The 22243-nt window shown below is 47.5% G+C and overlaps 1 protein-coding gene across 1 annotated transcript in view; it reads left to right on the top strand.

The window, feature by feature from the left end:
• The window catches only part of ATP8B1 (ATPase phospholipid transporting 8B1), a 958513-nt gene that overhangs the window by 189516 nt on the left and 746754 nt on the right, over positions 1-22243 (top strand). The window contains exon 4 of the mRNA XM_069627043.1: positions 13896-14009. Within this exon, the coding sequence (XP_069483144.1) occupies positions 13896-14009 (114 nt within the window). The remainder of the gene's footprint in view (positions 1-13895; positions 14010-22243) is intronic.

Here is a 22243-nt window from a genome sequence, read left to right as displayed (position 1 = left end):
CGATCAACCTCTCCAGGATTGCACGGCCTGCCTTCCTCTCACCAGCAGCCTTCTCAGATACTTGTGCTTACTCTGTATCCAAGATACAATCGCAATACATTTTCCTGGTGTTTTTTTATGTACGTGGCTGTTTTTTATTTTTGAAGGCTCACTGAAATTGGTCCTTAGCTTGTGCTTTTGTATCCCTGCCCAGGATTGCCCGTTCCTCAGGACTATTTCTTTTTACCCCTCCCCCTGGTGTGGACAGGGCCTGGCTCATGAGGTAATGACTTCTATTAGGATTTGATTTGGCGTGTGAGATTTTATAAGCAACTCAGGTGTGCTGTATTATCTTGGAAGCTCCCTAGATTGACCAGTTGCACTGGGAATTGGGATGAGTTTGGTGTAAGGGCTCCAGCGCTCCCGTTTCTATTTTCAGCTTAAAGACATGTGTTTTCTTTTGTGCTTGCTTTGGTTGATTTGAAGTCCCCCTGCTCACTCTGCATCGGTTTCCCTCCCTGCTCCCCCTCCTTGGTGCTTCCCTCTCTCCCTGCCCGCCCTCCTCACGCTGACTTGCCATGGGCCTCCCCTGTTACCTTGAACACCAACTACAACACTCCCAGAGCAGCCCCTCCAGCAAAGGACCGCAAGGCAAAGGACAGCTCCAGACCGTGTTTGCCTGTGTTTACCTGCAGCGCCAGACAAGGTTAGTGTGGCCTGGCTGGGGAATACAGCAATTACTGTATTCCAAAATGCCTACCAACCTTCACACCTAGACAATCCAGCTAGTAATGTAGCACTCCCATCACTCATTTACACAGATCACTTGAAATTTGTTGGGCACACTGTTTCCACCAGCTGTAGGATTTTCTCCCTCCATCCAGGTGCACCAAATCTAGGTGTGTTTGCATTTATTGTTGTGCCCCCATTTTAGATGCTGTCCCCTTCCAGCCTTATCTCTGCTAAAGCCCTGCCCTACTTACTACTTAGCCCTACTTAACAAGCTACCTGTTTATATTCATTTCTGTTGTCTCAGAATTTGAGCACTCCCCCCCACCCCCAGCCCCGCCCCCTCCCACCCACCAACCAGCTGTCCCAGTTTTTGGCTGTTGCCTCCTGCTGTTGCCTCAATTCGGAGTATTTTTTTCCTGACAGCTAAGTGTCAAAAGTCGAGCTGTTTCATACTTGCTGATGTTCTTTCGGTTTGGGGAGTTTGCTCCCTATTGCTGGGTGTGCCGGATCTACCTATGTGCACTTGCTGCTGCTGTCTCAAATTTGGGCATTTCCCAATAGACCAATATCTCAAATCTAGCAATCTACACTCACTGCTGTTGTGTCGAAGTTAACTGTTCATGCTAACTGCGGTTGGTCCAATTTAGCTGTTTACACTTGCTGTTGTCTCAGATTTGGGTGTTCTCTCCCAGTTGCCAGATATCCCAAATCTAGCAAGACAAAGTTGCTGCTCGGGTATCAACTTTACTGTTAATACTTGCCGCTGTCTCAGTTTTGGGCACTCCCAATAGTGAGGTACGTCAACTCAATCAGTTATACTTACTGCTGTTGTGTCTAATTTAGCTGTTTATATTTGCTGCTGCTATCTCAAATTGGTGCGTCTTTGCACACTAATCAGGTTCTCTCAAACCTAGCTGTTCCTACTTTTGGTAGCATCTCAACCTCAGACGCTACCAGCCCCCCACTCCCCAACCCGCCCACCGCCATGCCAGACCCAAAAACAACCATGGCATTCAATCTCCCTCCCATCAGTAGCACACCCACCTAGACTCACTCAGATACCCTGCACTCACCACAGACCTCCCTACTTGCATACAAGAGGCGCTCTCAGGTATCCTGGAATACACCCCAGCCAACCAAAAACATCCTTCACCCTCATTCTGGAACCCAGTTCCTCACCCATAACCCTGCACATACTGCATCTCACCGCACACACACATGCACACGCTGCATCTCACCGCACACGCATGCATGTACGCACATGCTGCAGCTCACTGCACACACAAACTGCAGCTCACTGCGCGTACGCAAATACGCTGCAGCTCACTGCGCGTACGCAGATACGCTGCATCCCACTGCGCACGCGCAGATACGCTGCATCCCACTGCGCACGCGCAGATACGCTGCATCCCACTGCGCACGCGCAGATACGCTGCATCCCACTGCGCACGCGCAGATACGCTGCATCCCACTGCGCACGCGCAGATACGCTGCTTCGAGGGGGATTGGGTCTTCTGACGTATTCCATATCTGACCGTAATCACCACAGCTGGGCTGCTTCGGGAAATCTTTCTGCGACGATGTCGATACGCCGCACTCGAGGACCTCCTCCAACGGCCGACGTCACTGGATGTTAGAAGTAGGACGCACGACACCCGTAGCCTCAGTTCTGTTTTTTCCGCGAAAGTGTTCGCTTCGGAGATGTCGACGCACCTTGACTCTTTGGAGTTTCTGTTCTTTATCGGTTCTTCGAACCGTTAGTTTGTGAAGTTATTCTTCGTGAGGTCTACCTCGTCTTCCACCCGGCGTCCGGGCTCTAAGAAGTGCAGGGACTGTGGGTCCAAGATGTCGGTGACGGACTGAGTGACGCCTGCCTCTTGTGCCTCAGGGAGGCCCATGACACGGATGACTCTCTCGACTGCCAGTCACTTACATCCAAAGCCTTGCGGGAGCCCAAGAAGAAACTGTCGATAGGTAAGGTGTCCAAGCCATGGAAGTCGAGGTCTTTCGACGGACGATTCGAGGGGCGACTCTCTGCATCGTTGTCAGAAGTCCAGTGGGTCTCGGAGTAGGTCCTGCCACTCCTCTGCCTCTTCGAGGCACTCCCGGAAGCGCCATCATCGGTCACCTTCCCCGCCCTCATCCGAGGACTCCGCCGTCAGCGGGTCGCTTATCCCACCAAGCAGGCGACACCGGAGGAATAGGCTTCCTTCGGTAAGCAAATGCTAGCGATTCTCAAATCGCAGGACACTGGTCCGTCCGCGCCTCCGAGTTGGGTCGGACGTGATCGGTCGAGCGACACCGCTTATACGCCTTCGGGCTCGGATGGTCGGCATCATTTGCTGGAAAGGTCCCGCTCAGACGAGGGGAATCGTTCTCGTCATGCCCGTTCCAGGTCCAGGTCCTTGACGCGCATGAGACCGTGTGCACCTGTGGTGTCTTCGAGGAAGACGTCGACCCCATCAGCGCCCAGGCTGTCGAGGGACACGCTCGGGGCTCCGCCCCCGAGGCCTGTGTCGATCCTGTCGGCGCCACGTTCGGCGTAGACGCTGATTCACTCGACGCCTTTCGAGGCTGTTTCGACGGGGGTACCCCGGGGCATGGTGGAATCCCCTAGATCTACTTGAGACCACCGACAAGAGCCCTGGCCAAGGTCAAGCAGGGCTTTTTTCCCCATTCTGTGCCCTCTTACCGCCATCTTGAGTATATTTCAGAGGTGGATGCGGGCTCTGATGATGGCATGGTTCCTGATACGGTGCCAGATGAGATTCTCTCGGGCCATAGCCAAATTGAGGACCTGCGTCAATCCCTGCACGATGCCAGTGGTCTGGACACCTCTCCGGAGGTGGAGTTTTAGGCCTGATGCTGGCACTCATGCCGACTCTTCGTACCGGCGCCTTTATGTCTAGGGCTACCGAGTACTTGTGGTGGTCTGATCCCCCAGGGGATTTTCTTCAGGATGACCTTACGGATATCCTTGACCAAGGTCCACCAACTGACCCGGTACTGCTGTTCCATATGGCTTTACAGAGGAGGATGGCGGCGGCTTGGACTGCTCTGGAGAGTCTCCCTGCAGTGGGCAAGTCTTTGCCGCGAAAATACCGCCCAGCCAGTAGCGACCCCCTGCTACTTGACCAAGCACCCCACTCCGGAGAGTTTGGTGGTGCAGGCGGCTACGGCCCCCGCAAAGCAGGCGTTGTATCCTCCTGATAGGGACGACAAAAGTTTTAATGGTTGGGCGAAGAAAGTGTTTCCTTCAGGGGGTATGGCGCTTCAGGCGGCCAACTCCATATGTGCCTTGTCTCGTTTCATGCACACTCTGTGGAACTGTTTCCTTAGCAGCTGAACATATTCCCGAAGGGGGCGAATGGGATGGTTTCCTTGCTATGGTCCAGGATGGCAAGGATGCCATGTGTGAGGCCGTTCAGTCGGGTTTGGACATGGCAGATTGCGTCAGACGGTCCATGGCGGCGAGCACCGTAATACGCAGGTTTGCGTGGTTGCAGAAGTCGGGGTTTGCTCCTGATGTGCAGGCCCGGCTCCTCAACATGCCCTTTGATGGGGGGGGAACATCTTTTTGGCAGCAAGGCTGACGAGGGCCTTGAGAGGTTGCAGACCTCCAAAGCTGCAGCAAAGTTGTTGGGTGCTGCAGTTCGACAACCTCTGCCTTTTCGTCCTAGGGGACAGCAATGGAGGGGAGGTTCCTTTCATTATTACTCATCCTTTGATAAAGCGAGAGGAGCTGCCAGTGAATGGGTCCACCGTAGGAGTGCCAGAGGTGGAAAACAAGGTACTTGAGGTGCCAAGGCAGCTCAGGCAGTTGCCTCTTTGCTCTCGGGCAACGCCACAGCCACTTCAGCTCAGTCATGAGGCCATGTCCCATAGTTCACCAGTTGGGGGGAAGGCTGGCGCAGCATCTTGTAGAGTGGCGTGCCATTACTTCAGATGTGTGGGTTCTGGAGATCCTTTCCGGCAGAGGCCTCATGACGATCCACTGGGGTATCTCTCTTTGAAGAGTCCGGATCAGCTCCTCCACAGGAAATTCAATCACTGCTGGAGAAAGGCGCCATAGAACTGGTGCCTGTAGCGGCGAGGAACAAGGGATTGTATTCCCCTTATTTTTTGATTTCCAAGAAAGACGGGGGATTGAGACCCATCATGGACTTGCGCGGTTTGAACAAAATCCTCAGGAAGGACAAGTTCAAGATTGTTGTTCTCTCTCAAGTCCTCCAGGCCCTTCAACTTCAGGACTGGTTGGTGTCTCTCGACCTCAAGGACACTTATTTTCATGTGCCGATCCATCCAAAGCACAAAAAGTACCTGAGGTTCGCGGTTGGCGACTCACACTTTCAGTTTCGGGTCCTGCCATTCTGATTGACCTCCGCCCGAGGGTCTTCACCAGGCTCATGGTAGTGGTGGCAGCGCATCTTGGGAAAGGGGGGGATACACGTCTACCCCTACCTGGACGATTGGTTGATCAGGGCGCGCTCTCCCAAGCAAGTCCTGGATCATTTGTCAGTCACCTGCCACTCCCTCCATAAGCTGGGCTTCTCCCTCAACTTGAAGTCCCATTTGACACCAACTCAGAGGCTCCAGTACATTGGAGCAGTGCTCGACACATCCCTGGGGCAGTGTTTTCCTCCCCAGGTGAGGGCTCATCACATTCAGCAGATGGTGCACAAGTTTCAGCTTGCCCAGAGTCTCCCAGCGTTCGAGTTCTTGAGATTGCTCGGCCTCATAGCATCCTACATTCTTCTGGAGCCAGAGGCCAGGTTGCAGATGAGATCTTTGCAATGGGCACTCAAGCTCCAGTGGTCTCAATCCTCCGGCAGGATGTCGGACCCTGTTCAGGTGCCGTCCTCGGTCGCCCAGGACCTTCTGTGGTGGGCCGTCCAAGGCAATCTGATGAAGGGGGCTCCTTTTTGGCTACCCTGGCCAGAGGTGACGATCGTTACGGACGCATCCCTCATGGGATGGGGAGCTCATGCCAACGAGTTGACAGTCGGAGTTCATTGGTTTCCGTCAGAGTCCAGACTCCATAGCAATCTGTTGGAGCTGAGACGGGGGGAGCCCCCCTCAGAACAAATGCCTCATCTGTATCCCTGCACCCTCCAACCACACACTTCCCCTCACATACATTGACAACCATCCCCACACCCTCTCCAACCCCAGCCCCAAGAAATCCTGGTGGTGTGGCTACAGCCAATGCCCTAACCAAGCCCTACCCCCACTTCCGTCGCTACTTCCACCTCCCTTTGCTCGACCACACCTCCCTCGACAAACTTGTCTCCCCGCCCTCCCACCCTCTTCAACACACACCGACCACTTCTAGAAGATAACACCTAGACACTCCTTTCCCTTCTCTCAGCTTGGCACACCTTGCCCTTTACCAAACTATCTCTTCCACCCCCTTCCTTCAGGCCCCCCACCCTTGAGCAGCCTTTCCCCTTTCCTTCTCCTTCAACCCTCATCACCCGCCCCCTCTTATCCCCCAGGCACCAAGCCTGAAACCCCAACGGCCCAGCTCCTCTCACCATTCCCCTTCAAACCTCCAAGCCATTTGCTACCAACCAAACTGTCAATCACTCTCCACTACTCTGCCGAAGACCTCCGCCCGCCTGCTCGTCCCGGTCCAGAACCACCACCTGCCCCCTTTACACCCTCCAACAGTATCCCGCCCCCTGACCAACTCGGTCGGTCCAGTCACACTGGCTGACCCAATCCACCTTTTACTTGCCACCACTATCAACCTACTGGCCACACAAACCATCCCAGCACTGCCAAACTCGGACACCTGAAAAATCGCTGCTCCCACAATGTCACTTGCCTCCTTTTTCAATTCCCGCTCTAAGAGCAAAAACAGACACAGCATCTATGGTCTCCCAACCTCTGTGACTCCCGATCTCATCTTCATCATAGAAGCCTGGTTCTTGGATGACCTCAAACCAATCACTCACAAAGCATTCCCACCTAACTACACTCATTATCCACAACAGACCCTCTAGAGGTGGTGGAATAGCCATCCTCCACAAACACATCCATAACCACCACCAAAACGCAACCCAGCACATCTAACTGCAAATCCCTTCTAGTCAAACTCTCTTCTGCCCACTCTCACAGCTGCCTACTCTTCTACAGGCCCTCCAGATACGACGGACCTTTCACCAACAGCTTATGCGACTCCCTAGCAGGCACACTAGTTAACTACCCTGCACTTACCCTACTGGGTGACTTCAATATCTTGTTTGACGTGCCAAACAACTCCATGACTCTATCACTGGTAGACATCCTAAAGGCACTCGACCTCACCCAGTATATCACAAGACCCATACACACTCTTGATGCCATGTTCAGCTCCTCTGTGTGAGGCAAGTACACCTCTTCTCCCCATTTGGACTGCCGGTCATTGATGGAGTGTGAGGGCACGAGAAACTCCAGGCAAGTTTTTCAGTAGGTTCATATCTGAATCAATGCACTGGGTACACAACCATTTCTGGGAAAGTCTGATCGATGGTCAATCCCAACAAAAGACGTTGGAGGACTGTAAGCTAGAACTGTAAAATCTATGCACATGTTGTCTGAGGATCTGGTGTGAAGGGGGCAGGGAAAATGAAAAGGGGGGGAAAAAAGGAAAAACGTTGCCCTTTTGGGGATTTCAAACCGTGGTGAAGTTGACTTCCTGTGGAATTTTCTCCTGTTTTCTCTTGAGCCCTTTGCTTCTCTGCTCTTTTCCATTCTTCCATTCCTCCCTTTCTCCTCTTTTCCCCTCCTTTTCCCTCCATTTCTTTTCTTTCTCTTATTTTTAAATATTATTCAAATATTATTTTATCTTTTTGTGTACTTATGAATTTGTTTGTATATTTGTGAAAGGCTATATTTTTGTAACCGTATACTATAAAAAAAAAAGACTGCCGGTCATTGTAGTCCACTATATAGAGGTGGCTGAATGCAGTGACACAGGCTCAGGCAAGGCACTTGGTGCCCTCTCTACGGGCGACTGGGCTCCCAGAGGTCCCGTTCCAGTCGCCTTCTGAGCCCTCGTCCAGTGGTCCCTCTCCCCCTATTACAGGAGTTTAGGGAGTTGTTCCAATAGTAAAAGCCAACTTAATTAAATTTATCTGAGAAATGCTGAGGTCACTGGCTGTACTATTTCAGCAACTGTAACCCACAGCAAAACTAACGGGAGCGGGGGGAGTGGATGGCTTGTTTTCCAATGAAAGTGAACACTGACTTTGAAGCTTGAACAGAAAATCCTAAGACTGACTGTTACTGTGTTCAAAAGTGAAGTGCTAGTGCTCTTAGAAGAGCACACCAAGGTTAATGTATATATGTGTGTAGTAAATATTTACCTGTGGTTTTTAATTGCTAAGAGTTGTGCAAGCCCTAAATAAGTGTTTTTATCCATTCGGCTTAACTTGTATGATTGAGTGCTGTGTGTGCTGAACTAAATGCTTCACCACTCTCATGCCCTTCTAAGTTGAAACATTGCTGCTCAGTCACACTGCCCAGGTAATTTGGCAAGACATTGGCGTTTGTCCCTATTAATTAGAGTAGGGCGGTCTCTCAATCTACCCACAGGATGATTCGGAAAATCTATTTTAACCACTCCGGATGAGACCTCCTCCCTAGTTCTGCACTCTTAACTAATAGATTGCTGAACCCAACCTTTGAAGGCTCTCAATGTGGAACCAATCTCTTCTTTGCAGACCAATAAGCAAAAGATACTCCCATCATTGCCATTCTAGAAGAATTTATATGAATGGCTGTAGAGATGTTTACAAATGATGGAAGACTGGTTCAGAAAACCATGTTAAGACTGTATCGTGGTTTAACTGAAATGTTGACTCAACCTTTGGACACTAATGGCATACCTGGCCTAAGGACATACTGAATGAATTGGACCGACGACTCAAGACTGGCTCATGCACGTCCCAGACTGCAGTAATAACCAGCATTGAGCAGAATCTCTGTAATTCAGGTAAGATATGGCACCAGACATAATTGGAGGGATGTACATTACTATGACAGTGTAAGGAGGGGCCCCAAATATCAAAGTAGCATTTTGTGCATGGGGACCCCCTCTGCCTCCCCCATCCCCCTCGCTGCCCCTTCCCGAGTATTGATTTTTTTTTTAAATAACAGGTTAAAATTATGCATTTTGTTAACCAGCCATACAATGTGACTGCTTCTATAAAATGTATGACTGGTTACCCAATTTTTTTACAAAGGGGTAACATGACAAATTCAGATAACAACCGGTCACCCTCGGTACCTGGGAGCACTGTGCAACCTATTTTACGACTGAATGGGCAGATATATGCACTCGTGCTGCTTGTTGCTCCAGTTTTTATGTTCCAAATGCTTGAAAAACACATCTGTAAGCAGAGTGATCCAATGGCTTTATAATATGGCTGGTGTAAAATGCCTATTTATAATGGTAATATTGTGAGTGGTCCAGACATAATGGTACTCCCAGATACTCACAAATGCTCCCATGTATACCTAGTTAAATTTGCAAACGGGGGGTGGACGGGCCTATAGGGAACGCTGGAGATATCCTGGTAGCCCTCTGCACCCTGGACCTCTTTGTTTTATTTTCAAATGTTCTCATAGGAAAATGGTTGGTTTGGCTGACAATGTGTTATATGGGACCACTTTGAAAATGTTTTACAAGGCCTCTTATTTCCGAGTGACCCCATGGGGGTTCCAGCAGCAGTCCTCCAGACCTGTTCTTTGGATTATTGGCTCTTTTGGCACAGTGAGGCTATGGCTCCAGATCTCCTATTGATATAAAAAGGAATTCTAAGCCGGGGGTAACCCCAGGCCATCACTGACAGGACCTGAACCCTTCCACTCTGGCTGAACTGCTTATTGGGGATGTCTGCAACCTGTGAGAATCCTGAAGGTATTCTCCCAAGTAGACCTCGGAATTCCTTATTCGGGTGGGCTGGTGCTCTCGGATCCCAACCCTAGATGTAAGTGAGCCCGGGGGGCCCAGGTGAGACGTGGTATTATGCTGAAGGAGAGAAGAACAAGACCTTTGAAACTTTTGTGGGTTATACCACAGCTTATCTCCCTTCCTCCCAATGACGCTCCTCTATTAAAATCCCACCACCCATACACCTCCGGTTAACCAATTAAATGCCCAAACCCTGTCACATTAGAAAACAACCTCTCTTGGAATCCTTGTTTTTTTTGTTGCCCACCAGAATACTCCTGGTCATTCTTCTCCACGTCCCTATGATTCCTGAACACCCAAGCTATCCTGACAACACTACTGTTCTCACAATCCTCTGTTCAGTTTACGATCCCAGTTATCCCTGTTTGCTTACTAAAACCCATCAACCCCGTTGGATTATCATTTTCCGAATTCCCAGTTGAATCTGACCAACAACTACCATTACCATAAACCCTCCTACTCATTTCACAAGCCCTACAAAAACCACCCTTCTGAGATTACCCAAACCCCTAGGATGAGAACTATAATTCCATATAACTTTTTCCCTTCATACCCTGTAGGATATTTGGAAACTCTACCATCTTCCTTTTCCAACACAAACGCCTTTCCATATAGTAAGACAACAGACTAATTCTAAAGCCGTTTACCTATGTCCCACCCCAAGGGCCAGGCAGAGTCCGGCAATGGACCCGAATCACACACACCTGACGGCCCTTTCCTTTCCCCACAGGGATTAAAGGTGGAGCACAAGAAAAGCAAGGCAGACCGCACAATGTGAAGGGTAATTCAGCTGTTCCCATCTTCATCTTGTATCGTGGCTTGCAACATTGTGTTACTACTGACTTCTGCAATTGTATTCGCCCTCCACTCTTGCTTCTCCACTCTTTTTGACTGCTTACTCTCTGTTCTGTCCTCCTTTCCCTTCTCCCTTTTCCTCTCTCCACCCCTTACTTTCTTCTATGCACTTACTCTATCAGAATTGTCCCTGGACCTAATATGATAGCAACCTTGTCTGTTTCCTCCACCCTCCCATTACTGTCTTTTCCTCCCCACCACCCCTCCAGCACTATCTGAAATGTCGTCAGGCCTAGTATGATAGTCACTTGTTTTGTTCCTCCCCTCCCTTTCTGCACCCCTCTCCCTCACCTTTTGTTTTTCTCCTGCCCTACCAGAAATCTCGTCAGGCCTAGTACGGTAGTAGCCTGTCTGTTTCCATTTCCTTCCCACTCTCCCCCTCCCTTCCTTATCTATGTCTTAGCTCTTGCACTATCTGAAATGTCATCAGGCCGAGTACGATAGTTAATTTCACATCCTTACTGTTCATGGCCTGTAAGAATTTGGTTGTATTTTCCCTTGTTCCCTCCCTTGACTTGAAGCGCTTTGAAACACATTGTGTATAGGCGCTATATAAATAAACTATCATATATCATATCACTGCGTTCATGAGGAGAAAAATGGCGCACAACAAGGGGGTGATGGGGAGAGAAGCGACCTTGCCCTTTCCGACCAAGGCTCATGAATCCTCCACAGAAGGAATCCTAAGACTGCAAACAATAGCCAGCGTGTGTTGCAGCAGATGTCTACGGTACATGAGACCCTCCTCCGCTGATAACCAAGCTGGGAAAAGACGATGGTCTCTGTCTTACCAACCTTGACTCGAAGAGAAAGAAAGGAAAGCGGTTCATCACAGCCAGTGAGTCAAGGGGGGTGTCAATAAGAAACCGACTGTGTTGAAGGAAAAATAGCCAATGGCTAATTTTAACTTTGAAAAGCTAACAAACTATTGATGAAAGAAGGGGGGGGGGACCAGCAGCAGAGCAGTCTGGCACCACGTGGGTGCTCACACAGGAAACTCTGGGCGATTACCAGATGGTAGAAACTACCGTAACCAGAAGGCCTTGGGGGGGAAAAGGCGAGAAGAGGTCAAAGTGGTCATACAGGGGTCTTTGTCAGTGCCGTCGAAAGTCTTTCACCTACAGATGATTGCGAAGCTAAGGGAAATTAATCCTGCTTGATGAAATGAGCGCATAAGCAGTGTGCTGCACAGGTTGACAAGATTGAACCCAGCAGAGGGATGCTAACAAGAAAGGATAAAGTCTAAAAGTCCCATAGAATATGGTGAACAGAGTACACTCTTGCCGAGGGATGGCCATAGTGAACTGTTTGGTAAAGGTTGGCAACAGTGAACCCGGCAGAGGGATGCTAACAAAAGGGGCGAGACCTGAAGTCCCTATGAATAGTGCATTGACCAAAGTGAACTCGACCACGGGGTGTCTACAGCGAACTGTCTGTAATATTTGGCAAGAGTGAACCTGGCAGAGGGAAGCTGACAAAAAGGGGCGGAGCCCGAACAACTCTTTAAAAAGACGTTAAGATTTGTGAATGCAAGAAGTATTGGAAGACAAGGGGAAGTGAATTGTCCCAGTTGTCATTTGGGTCCCAGCCGAGGGAGATCCAGGGATCACCCAAATTGCACACAAAGTTCTCTTCTGTGTATGTTTGTTGGATACATCAGGGCTTGAAGGCAAGAGACTTTTCAATAAAAAGAGACTTAACCATCAAAGAACCTGATAGCTGGTAGGGAACTGTCGGCTCGTGCTGGGAAAGCTTGAGTGCATGCTGGCTCAGGAGATCCTCTTTGTCCCATGTTCAAAAAGTTGGGAAGGGAGACCCCTGGCAATCACATCCTGACTTATTTGTGAACATTCCTTTCTTTATTGAAACCCCAATCCCACACTCTTTCTGTAATTTTAAGGATTTGGCAATAGTTAGTTATTTTATTTTTTAGTATAGGCATTTTACTTTGACAAGACTAAATTATTTTTCATTTGGTGGTCGTAGCTTGCTCCCATCTTAGGTTTAGGTCAGGTATTTTTCCACCCTGCATTTACAGTTAAATAAACACCCTTGAACTGTGATCACTTGTCTGTCTTTACTGTTGGCAACATGAATTCCTTAGAATCCCCTCTACCCAGTCCTAGCCAGTTTAGTCACACGTGGCACGTCTTGCAGGTGCATATCTGTGTGTGCTAATTTCTTACCCTGACCAGGAAGAAAAAGTATGACAAATATACATCAACAAAGGCAGTGCTTAAAACAAGGTGTATCAGTTTTGGACCACCATTGTCATTACTTTTCCTTTTTGTGGCGATGGGGGTATGGCATTGAACCTATATATTTGAACGAGTTGAACACTGCCACCAGCCTTTCAAGTGTTGCACTGGAACATTCTTAACATGCTTGTAAGGAACATAAAGTGGAAAATAGAAAATATGTACTTGTAGTACTCGCCACAAGGAAGGCATTACTGCTAGATTTTATGTATTTTTTTTTTTTTTTTTAAAGGCTTTTAATGGAGGACTGAAGTTTCTCTGCACATGTAGCGTTGGGGACTTGCCAGTGCATTCCAAACAATGTCACTTGAAACGAGGTGAGGGTAAAGACCTTGCTCCCCAAAACGTCTGATTAGGGTCCAAATCATTCTGCAGATAGGCTTGGCGAACTATTGAAGTAGATGCAGGGTGGGGGGGGGGGGGAGAGGAGGGTAGTGGGAAGCAAGCAGGAGAGTGGATTTGCAAATGGATGTAATATTTCCAAACAATCAAAGCTTGGAGCAAGCTCTTACTCTGCTTCCATGATGCTCTTTGCCCAGAGTTCTGCAGGTTTGGTGTGTGCACTATTGGGACACCAGCCTTAAGTCTTGACCCTAATTTCGGATAACATTCCCAACATGGCTAAGACCAGCAGGTAGATGGAATTTCTGTATAAGCGGCTTGCAAATTCTATAAGGTCAATATAACATTCAGTGCCCCTAATCCAACACCGTCACCCACCTCTCCCGAGCAATACACTTACTCCTATGGACTAGTATGCACTATACTTAATGAGCATGCACATGTGATCTATAGTGAGCCAGAACTTATCTAGTACTGCATAATTGCCACCACCTTTGCCTAGTCCTTTATTACTCACTTTCTTACTCGTCGCTTTTAGGGCCTGGATGATTTAGGCTCAAGCACTGAATAAGAATCTTAGGAATCAACCAACTTGCAGTTTATTTCGATCTTGAAATTTCTATTCCAAAAGTATTGTAATAGTTATAGGAGCAGGCCAGAATGCCTTTGGTTGAGAAAAATGTAAATTTATGCTGTGGTCCTTTTTTTTTTTTTTTTTTTTTTTTTTTTTTTTTTTTAAATGTCTAACTTTACATTATTTTTTTTTATAGGGAAATGAAATCAAGACCTCAAAGTACAATCCAATCACGTTTTTACCCATGAATATGTTTGAACAGTTTAAGAGAGCAGCCAACGCGTACTTCCTCGCACTGCTCATTCTGCAGGTAAGGTGTGCCATAAAAGAAATTGTTTGCTCCAAGTCAAGATGGTGGACCATCTTAATGACTTTAAACAATATCACTAAGGCCCTTTCAGATTTGTAATGTATGCAGTTGGGTGATATTGTGGTGAAAGAAAATAATATTGAGGAACAAATGTGACCACCCCTGTGTTCTCTTCTCTTGGCAAATACATTTGGAGTACATACTAGTGATGTGGAATTGTTTCTCTGCTCAATCCAGAGTAGGAATTCCAATACTGGGTATGGGGTAAAAAGCTTGACTTCCTAGATCTCAAACAAATCTTTTGGTAACTGATAGTGTAAGAAAGGCAAAGCAGTGTACTTTGCCAATGACTTCTCTATGCACCAAAACCCCACCAGGATTGATCATGCCTTGCAAATAAATAGTGCAACATACTCCGCAGTGGCAAACCCAATCCTGATATTCCATTGGTTAGCTGAGTTAGTAGTTCATTAGTAGTGTTTGGAAGAAAGAACAAGAGGGAAAAACAAGCGGAGTCCATTGGAACACACTGAAAGAAGCAAGTTAACATAAATGCATTGCACATTTGTAATCTGGAAAGTGTTTTGCTAGCAGTGCTCTCAGATTGGAGAAATTAGTTGGTGAAAAAGAGTTACTTTGGATTTTCTCAAAGACTCGTTGGGTATTCTGTTCTGGGACAGCAATGAGGTGCTTCTGTGGGCAGAGACATCGACCGGTTTTGGAGCCATGCAGCAATTCATAATTTGAAATCTCATTCCTCCATGTTGCATAATTATTTTGAAAGGTGGCAGCGCTGCAGCAATGCAAAGCTGTTCTCAGAAACTAGGCTCCTTCTAGTGTGGATACACTTTGTTTTGGGATGGTCTCTTTGTCCTCCATCATTTCAATCAATGGTGCTCCAACAATTGCACGGCAGCCGGTATCAGGTTACCACACCATCTCTGCAAGGCTCTTCAAACAAGTGTAGCATTATTGCCAAGTAGCAGAGAAACCTACACTGCCACTTTTTGTGTATGTGTGAAGGCCCTCGTGTAATGGCACTTGCTACCTCGCCTGTGGGATAATTTCACACTTGTTCCTTTCGGTGCTTGACAATAGACCAGTTGGATATAAGACTGCTACAGTAGTAGAATCGAACACCGCTGATGTCCCCAGGGTCATTATGAGTGACCAACATCTCCAACAAGGCAAAGGCCCTGCAGTTACAGCTTGATGTCACTCTGGCCACTCCCTGGTCAACCTCGCCTTCTGACACCCATGGAAACCCCCTTGATATCCATTTCAATCATACACTATAAATCTACTCTGTTAATGCTCCCCTCCTCCGATATCTCATTCACTTCAACAGCTGTCCCCATCGACTCCCCATCCCTCTCTAACCAAAAAGGAAGTTCAACCCTTACTACTCAATGGGCTTGTATGTAGACCAAATGAAGTCCCCCTCCTATATCTTTTTGTCCTCACTACATCAAACCCACCCTATGACTCACTTGTTACATCCTTCGATTACCAGTAATCCAGCATGCTCTTTCACCCCCTTCACCTCAACCAAGGATCTCTTCAGCCACCCAGCAGCTCAATATCACCAGGCCTTTCAACCCACAAAGCTGGTGCCCTGACCACTTCACTATCCTGATTGTCAACATAGACTCTTTACTTGCTCTCACTACAACTCTCCACTCTGCTTACATCTTCTCTCCACTTTTCCACCTCAAAATCTTTGATGCACCAGCCTATTCTTCTCCTTTGCAACAGCTGTAACACATTTCCTCCTCCTCCAATTTTCTTAAGGTGATAAATGGTCCCACCTTTCAATCCCTACTTCCTCAATGGTTTTACTCTTTACCTACTGTTACCTCGAACTTCTCACCAGCTCACATGTCACCCACCGCCCCTCTTACCTAGCCTCCACTTAACAAATGCATCTTTTGATCCAATCAACCCTTTTGCACCATGAACCAGTAAAGATCTTGCATCCGTCACAACATACCTCTCCTCCCTCTTCAAATCTATGTACACCTGTATCTTCCTGGTCTGCTACAAAGTACCCACCATTATCCCCATAATTAAGGAACCTACTGCTGACCCTAACATCCCTCATTTTACACATTGTTCTTGTTCCTCCACTCCAAACTGGGTTTTCAACCGCATTTTCAATTACCTTGTGGCAAATTCAACCAATGATTGCATGCAGTCAGGTTTCCCAAAGCAAACGCTCCACTGAGTCTTGTCTCACCCACATCTCCAACTTCTATTCACTGCTCACCCCCATCTCTCCTCCATCTTCCTCCCGGACCTCGGTAGACTTTGACACTATGGCCCATCCTTTTCTCCAGGTGGTCACCTTCTCCATTTTTGGTTTAAAGTACAGTGTGGTATATTGGGTGGCCTCTGATCTCCGACTGCTCTCTTATGGAATTCAAACCTCCTACCTATTGGGGAGAATTCTTCTTTCTGTGCTAATTCCCTTCAACCTTAGAGACCTCCAGCTCTTTTGCTGGACCTGAACCTTTTGATTTTTATCCTGGAGTGAGTGAGACCCTTTTCTCACTCCCTCATGTACTTTGATCTGATTTGGACACTGTTTAGTTTGTTTTTGGAGTCTGACAAACTCCAAAGGCATATGCTTTTTTTATTGTGACACACAGCACCTTCAGTGCAGTGTCAGAGATGTCCTTTGGATTTCTCGTAAGGTTTAAATACCTTCTCCTGGGTGAACTACTGTGCCCAAGAGTAGTATAGTGAAATTGGCTTTACTTATCTTTTTCCTTTTTTTAGGTCCAGCACAACCCATCTTCTGTGGAGTGCCGGGGGGTTAATTAGTATCCCCTTTTCCCAATTACTCATATAACATTTTTTTATGTTGCCCTCACTACATTTAATGGCTGGTGGCAGTGGTTTAATTTTCCTACCATTGTTCATTTTTACAACAGGCTGAATCCTCTGCTGCAGTATAGCACCCATGGGTGACCATTTTGTCAAAATGGCTGTGGTCTTCTTTTTTGCCATTTCTTGTGTTTGAGGTCTCTCTTGGGTTTTATTCTGCGCGCCAAACCAGGTTTTACCCTTTTGTTCGTTTTGCCTTTGGTGGGCTTCAGCACTTAAACCCGCCTCTGGCTCTAGTGTCTGGCAAGGCAGGAAGCGAGGGAGGTGCCCGAAATCCCTGTCCTTAGTCTCCTTGGTTACCTGAATGCACCCAGTGCTGATTTGTGCTTACTATCCTGCAAGGTCAGCTAGCCAAAGTGATGGGTGAAATGTTTTGAATGAATCTGAACCACTGGCATTGCTCTGGGCAACCTTCTACACCACTGTTTTTTAGCCCGTCTGCGTCATTGCAAAAGGGGTCCAGCCATATGCAAATCAGTCAGGTACTGCCACCAATGGTAGCAGCCCAGCCCGAACTGCTAGGCCAGGTCCCCTCTGCAAGGAAACACAAGAAACCCCAGACATTTTTCAGCCCGTGTGAGTGTCAGCTAGGCTGTGCATGAATGGGAGAAACCTGCATAAAAGGCGAAGCTTCTTGAACTGAAGGCAGGGCCGGCCACTGGACGAAACATCAGACAAGGGAATCGTGACAAGAAGCTTGCTTGCATCCTCCTGGATCATTGAAATGCTCAGTGAAGCCCTGCTGCTGTGCTGAAGCTCCAATTGCGAGTCTACTAGAAAAGCCCAGGAGCGGACGACTTCTTCCCTTCAGTTGGTGGGACTAACTAACCCCAAGAGAAACTTTGCTGGAGGACCTTCCCCCACTGGCTGTACTTCGTTGCTGCTGCTGGAACCGAGTGCCAGGGGTCGGGAAATCCATAGTTGATTGCATCGTCTTTGAGCCCGACCAGAGCTCCAGGAAGATCCAGAGGACTATCCCGAAGCGGGAAGACCCAACCCCGAGTCACCTCACCAGAGTGCTGGACCCCAGAAGCAAGGGAAGTCCATCCAGTGTCCACGATCTGCAGTGGTGCTATTTGCCAGTATCTGAAACCGCAAAGTGCCACTGAACTGAGAAGAGCCAGCTACTGCCGACCTTCAAATGTCAGTGCAGGTCCTTCAGACGTCCTTCCTCTTTTCCCCACGACTGAGGCCCAGGATCTGCAGGACTGCAACCAGAACAGAAGCCAGTTGGATCCTCTTCTTCAAACCTAAGGTATTGCCTTTACTAAGGGGAACTTGCCTCTTTTATCTGTAGCTTGCATTATCTCACTTGAGACGTGCAGCAGCTACTTTTTGCAGAGTTGATCTAAGCTCTGTCTTTCACAAGCCTAACTGCTTGTGGCCAAACAATGATCCTTTTGCTACAAACTTTGCGCTATTCAACGAAGTGCCTCAGCTCCATAAGCATTGTTCAAATGGACTTTGGCTGTCCTGGCTCCCTGCAGACTTCTCTGACGCATTAACTTTGATTCTTACTCTCCATCATAGGTGGTGCATAGGTTTAACTTGTATTGCTGGGAAATATCTAATCTAGACTTCTTTGGGAGATTGAAAAGTGCTCACATGCTCTGAGAACCTGTTAACCTTTTTCCTTCCCTAACCATTTACTTTTCGACAACCTCAGAATTTTACCAAGTTCAAAAAGTGATCAATTGCTAGGACAGTATTGGCATTTATTTAAGTCATCTCGGGTGTAGGACGTGTGTGTGAAGCATCTCTAACGAATATCTACTTGCTTACCTTGATTCTGAGAAAGTGTTATGAAGTGTGTTTTTATTGTTGCTTGTTGCTTATTGCCCTTTTTAAAGAAGGCTTATTTAAAACTGACGTTAAATAATTATACTAGAAAACCTTGCGAGTAAGTGTTATATGTATACTTGTGTTTGTGGATTTCAATGCTACAGCTCTACAGCTCACATTTACCCCGCTTGAGATGGGTCTGGCTGCTCAGTCACAATACCAACTTGTATAGTACAGACCTATAACAGGTGGGTTACCCAATACCAAGAGGACAAGACTGGTGTAGTCTCCCACAGGGTTACTGCATACAATCTTGCCTAACACTACCCATAACTATTCCTGTGTGAGACCCTCATGGATAATTTCTTGGCCCACTCCGCTTTCAAGCTCCCTCTTTAGTTAATTACCATCCTCCTTACAATGTCACTGCTACCTCTTTGCTGACTTCCAGGTATTTTTCTCCATTTCTTTCCTACACCCATGCCATCTCTGCACTCCTCACCAGCAAGCTACCTATCACATCCACCACAATATGCAATTCATCTTTCACCCTACCTCTAGTGGCAACCCTGCTCACTAATCTGTTCCTTCTTACTTTTATCATTTCTGGTCGCATAGAAGTACTGTGTAGTTCAGAGTAATTACAGTAAAGTATGAAGTAGTTGATTTGCACTGATCTATCAAGGAGTTTAGCCAGGAATTGATAATGAACTCCTGATAATGCTGTTGATTTAAGAGCTCTTCTTACTGCTTCTTTCCCCTCCAGATACAGAATATTTTCATTGGATCTTGTAAAATCGGTAGAAGCAGTTGCAGTGGAGGTTTGTGTTGGACAGCTTTTCTAAAGTCCACCCAATGGACTCTATAAAACTATACCTAGGGCAATACAGAACTCCAGCTCTTGGTACAGGTGTGTATCGCCTTATGTCATGATAGCTGCTAAGAATGATTCCTAAACTCTGACCTGGTGGACAGAAGTTTAGGAGGCCACCCTAGTTTAGTGGAACAGGGGAACCTTCTGGACGTACCAGACCAATCTACGGTAGCTTGGCAGGCGGTCAAGACGAAGTCTCAGGAGGGGTGAGCGTGATCGGAAGCCCACCATGAGCACACACAGTAAAGCTCCACAGATTACGTTTAGACAGATGTATTTCAAAAATACATTTATCATAGGGCTTAATAACAAAAACACAAAGTACAGTCATCAAGAAAACAATTACCCCACACGTGTATTCACTAAGGTTGATAGGGGAGGAAATAACCACAAACTGCAACAGAAAGGGGTTAGTTCGGCACATATATCAATTTAGGCAGTCCTTCATCAACAATCCCTAATTTAAGTCCAGCCCTATGAAGTGAAGAACCTAGCACTCAAAGTACAGTTGTGCATTAACAATGCGCGGTTGTGCGTAAAATGAAAAGCGTTCTCTTCAGGGGGCTGTAGTTGCTAAGGAAGGGGCTTGAGGCGATGAAGAATCAGTTCCTATTCCTAGAAGAGGGTCTACCCTTACAGATAGCGTGACATTCAGAGTTCGAGAATAGTTGGGGAGCGCAGGCTATCGCAGCCAACGGGACTATCTTTTGAGGGGTACTTGTGCGTAAAAAGGGATGGATGTGCCAGGGGACCACCGGTAAGTTAGGACCCTCTACGATCTGGACCAACTTTTGGCAGTCTAGCCCACTTCGCTCGTAGGTGTTAACCCTGCAGTTGCAGAACACAGTAGGCAAGAACTGCAGGCATTTGCAGCGATGGTCACCACTATGGGCGACGCAAGAACCACAAATGCAAGCGCCACGGCACACTCTTGTAAACCACTGCCGAGAGGAGCTAGGACAACCAGTTTTGGCAGGAGAGGATCCTGGACCACAAGTTAGCGATTTCCCCAAGTCTTGAGTCTCAACTCTGGACAGCAGTGTTCCTGTATTACACTTAAGAGTCAAGCTGATTAGTTCACTGGATGGCCCAGGAACACTTCCAAAGAGGCTGTTTGTGAGGGTACGTAGGAGGGGCTGAGAATAGTTGTTCCCACTACTCCAAAGGGGCAAAGCACCCTCACAGGCCTTCTTGGTTCGATTTAAGAAACAGGGGTCCGATGGGACAACCGTGGGGTCAGGGTGCTAGGCCTTCCAAGCACATCACTGGCAGTTCCTTCAGTCAGCTTCGAGTTAAGGAAACTTGGCTCCATATGAGGCTCAGTGTGAACTTCAGTGGATTGACCTGGAATGGATGCAGAGCCTCTTCTCTTATCCAAGATTCGGTTTGGGCTCAAATCTCAGAGAGCCAATGGAAGATCTGCTCTTGCATGCACACCAGACGTGGGCCAATCGGGGCCCACAGTGGTTCTGGTCATTCAGGCCTACCATACATACGGGCATCAGTAGTGTGGATTGGGACCAGACAGTCCCAACCCCCTTCCTGGGCACTAGCACACGTGACATGCAGGCGCCCGCGAAACATGCGGTTTTCACGGGAGACTGCATGCCCAAATAAGGAATACCCGGGTCTCTACCTGGGGGAAGGCAAAGGGACAAAATAGCCAAAGGACAGAACAAAAGACTTTGTGGCATGGCCATTTTCAGCACTGGCCAGTCTTGGGTCAAACGCGGTATGGTCCATAAAAACGAAGTAATACTTGAGGTAAACTGCTGCCACCAGTTTGTCCTATGCACACTTGTACAAACACCAAAAAAAGTCCTTTGAGGGTGGCTAGGGCCATAAAACAAAAGGACACCTAGGTGCGGTACTGTAAGGTACTTGGCACATAGATAAAAAGTTACCAAGAAATGGCAACATAGTCGAACACTATGGGAAACCTAGTTTCCCAGTACTGACAGCCTGCAAGACGTCAGTTTCCGCATAACAAATGAGCGAAAGCTCAGAAGAGGGTTGCTGAAGGCTATGTTTCACTTGAAAAAATCAGGTTAGCTAAGCCAGTGTTAAGTAAGATTTTCACAGAACTGAGAAATCTTCCTGACCTGGGTCAGCCCCAGAACTTTTTGCTTTGCTAGTGGGATATTTTTCCTTAATACCTCTGAGTGTGAACCTTTTTCCACACTCACATAATCTGTTACTCTTTTTATGGGTATCATTATATTGACTCTCCTTAGTGTCCTTTTATGGTTATCCTCTTTAAAAACTTATTGGCAATAAGTGCCTGTTGCTGCTGGGTTGCCCTAGGGGCTCCCCTTTTAACTTTCCTTTGCTAAACTTGAGAGAACTACAGTTCCCAAAGGATCTTTGGATTCCTTTTACGTTTTGTTGAACCCAGCACACCCCACCACATGTGGAGTGCTGGGGAGATGCAATGTATCCCCTTTCACACTAAAACAGTAACAAATCTGATAGAGACAAGCCTACCTTCAATGGCTGGTGGCAGTGATACCTTGTATTAATTTGGTGCACCTTTACCGCGGGCTGTGTTCACAGCTGCAATCAAGGCACCTAAGGGTGCTCATTTTACCAAAATGGCCCTGGTCATCTTTTTTCGCCATTTTAGTGTTTCTTGTCCTTTCTAGTTCCTTCCCCTGACATCCAGGGTGGGAAAATCCTTTTGGTGATTATCTTC

Source organism: Ambystoma mexicanum, chromosome 6p (genome assembly GCF_040938575.1).
Source record: "Ambystoma mexicanum isolate Mex_15411 chromosome 6p, UKY_AmexF1_1, whole genome shotgun sequence".
In the NCBI taxonomy this organism is placed as follows: domain Eukaryota; kingdom Metazoa; phylum Chordata; class Amphibia; order Caudata; family Ambystomatidae; genus Ambystoma; species Ambystoma mexicanum.
The sequence above is the reverse complement of the archived record's forward strand: the minus strand, read 5'-3'. Positions and strand labels throughout refer to the sequence as shown.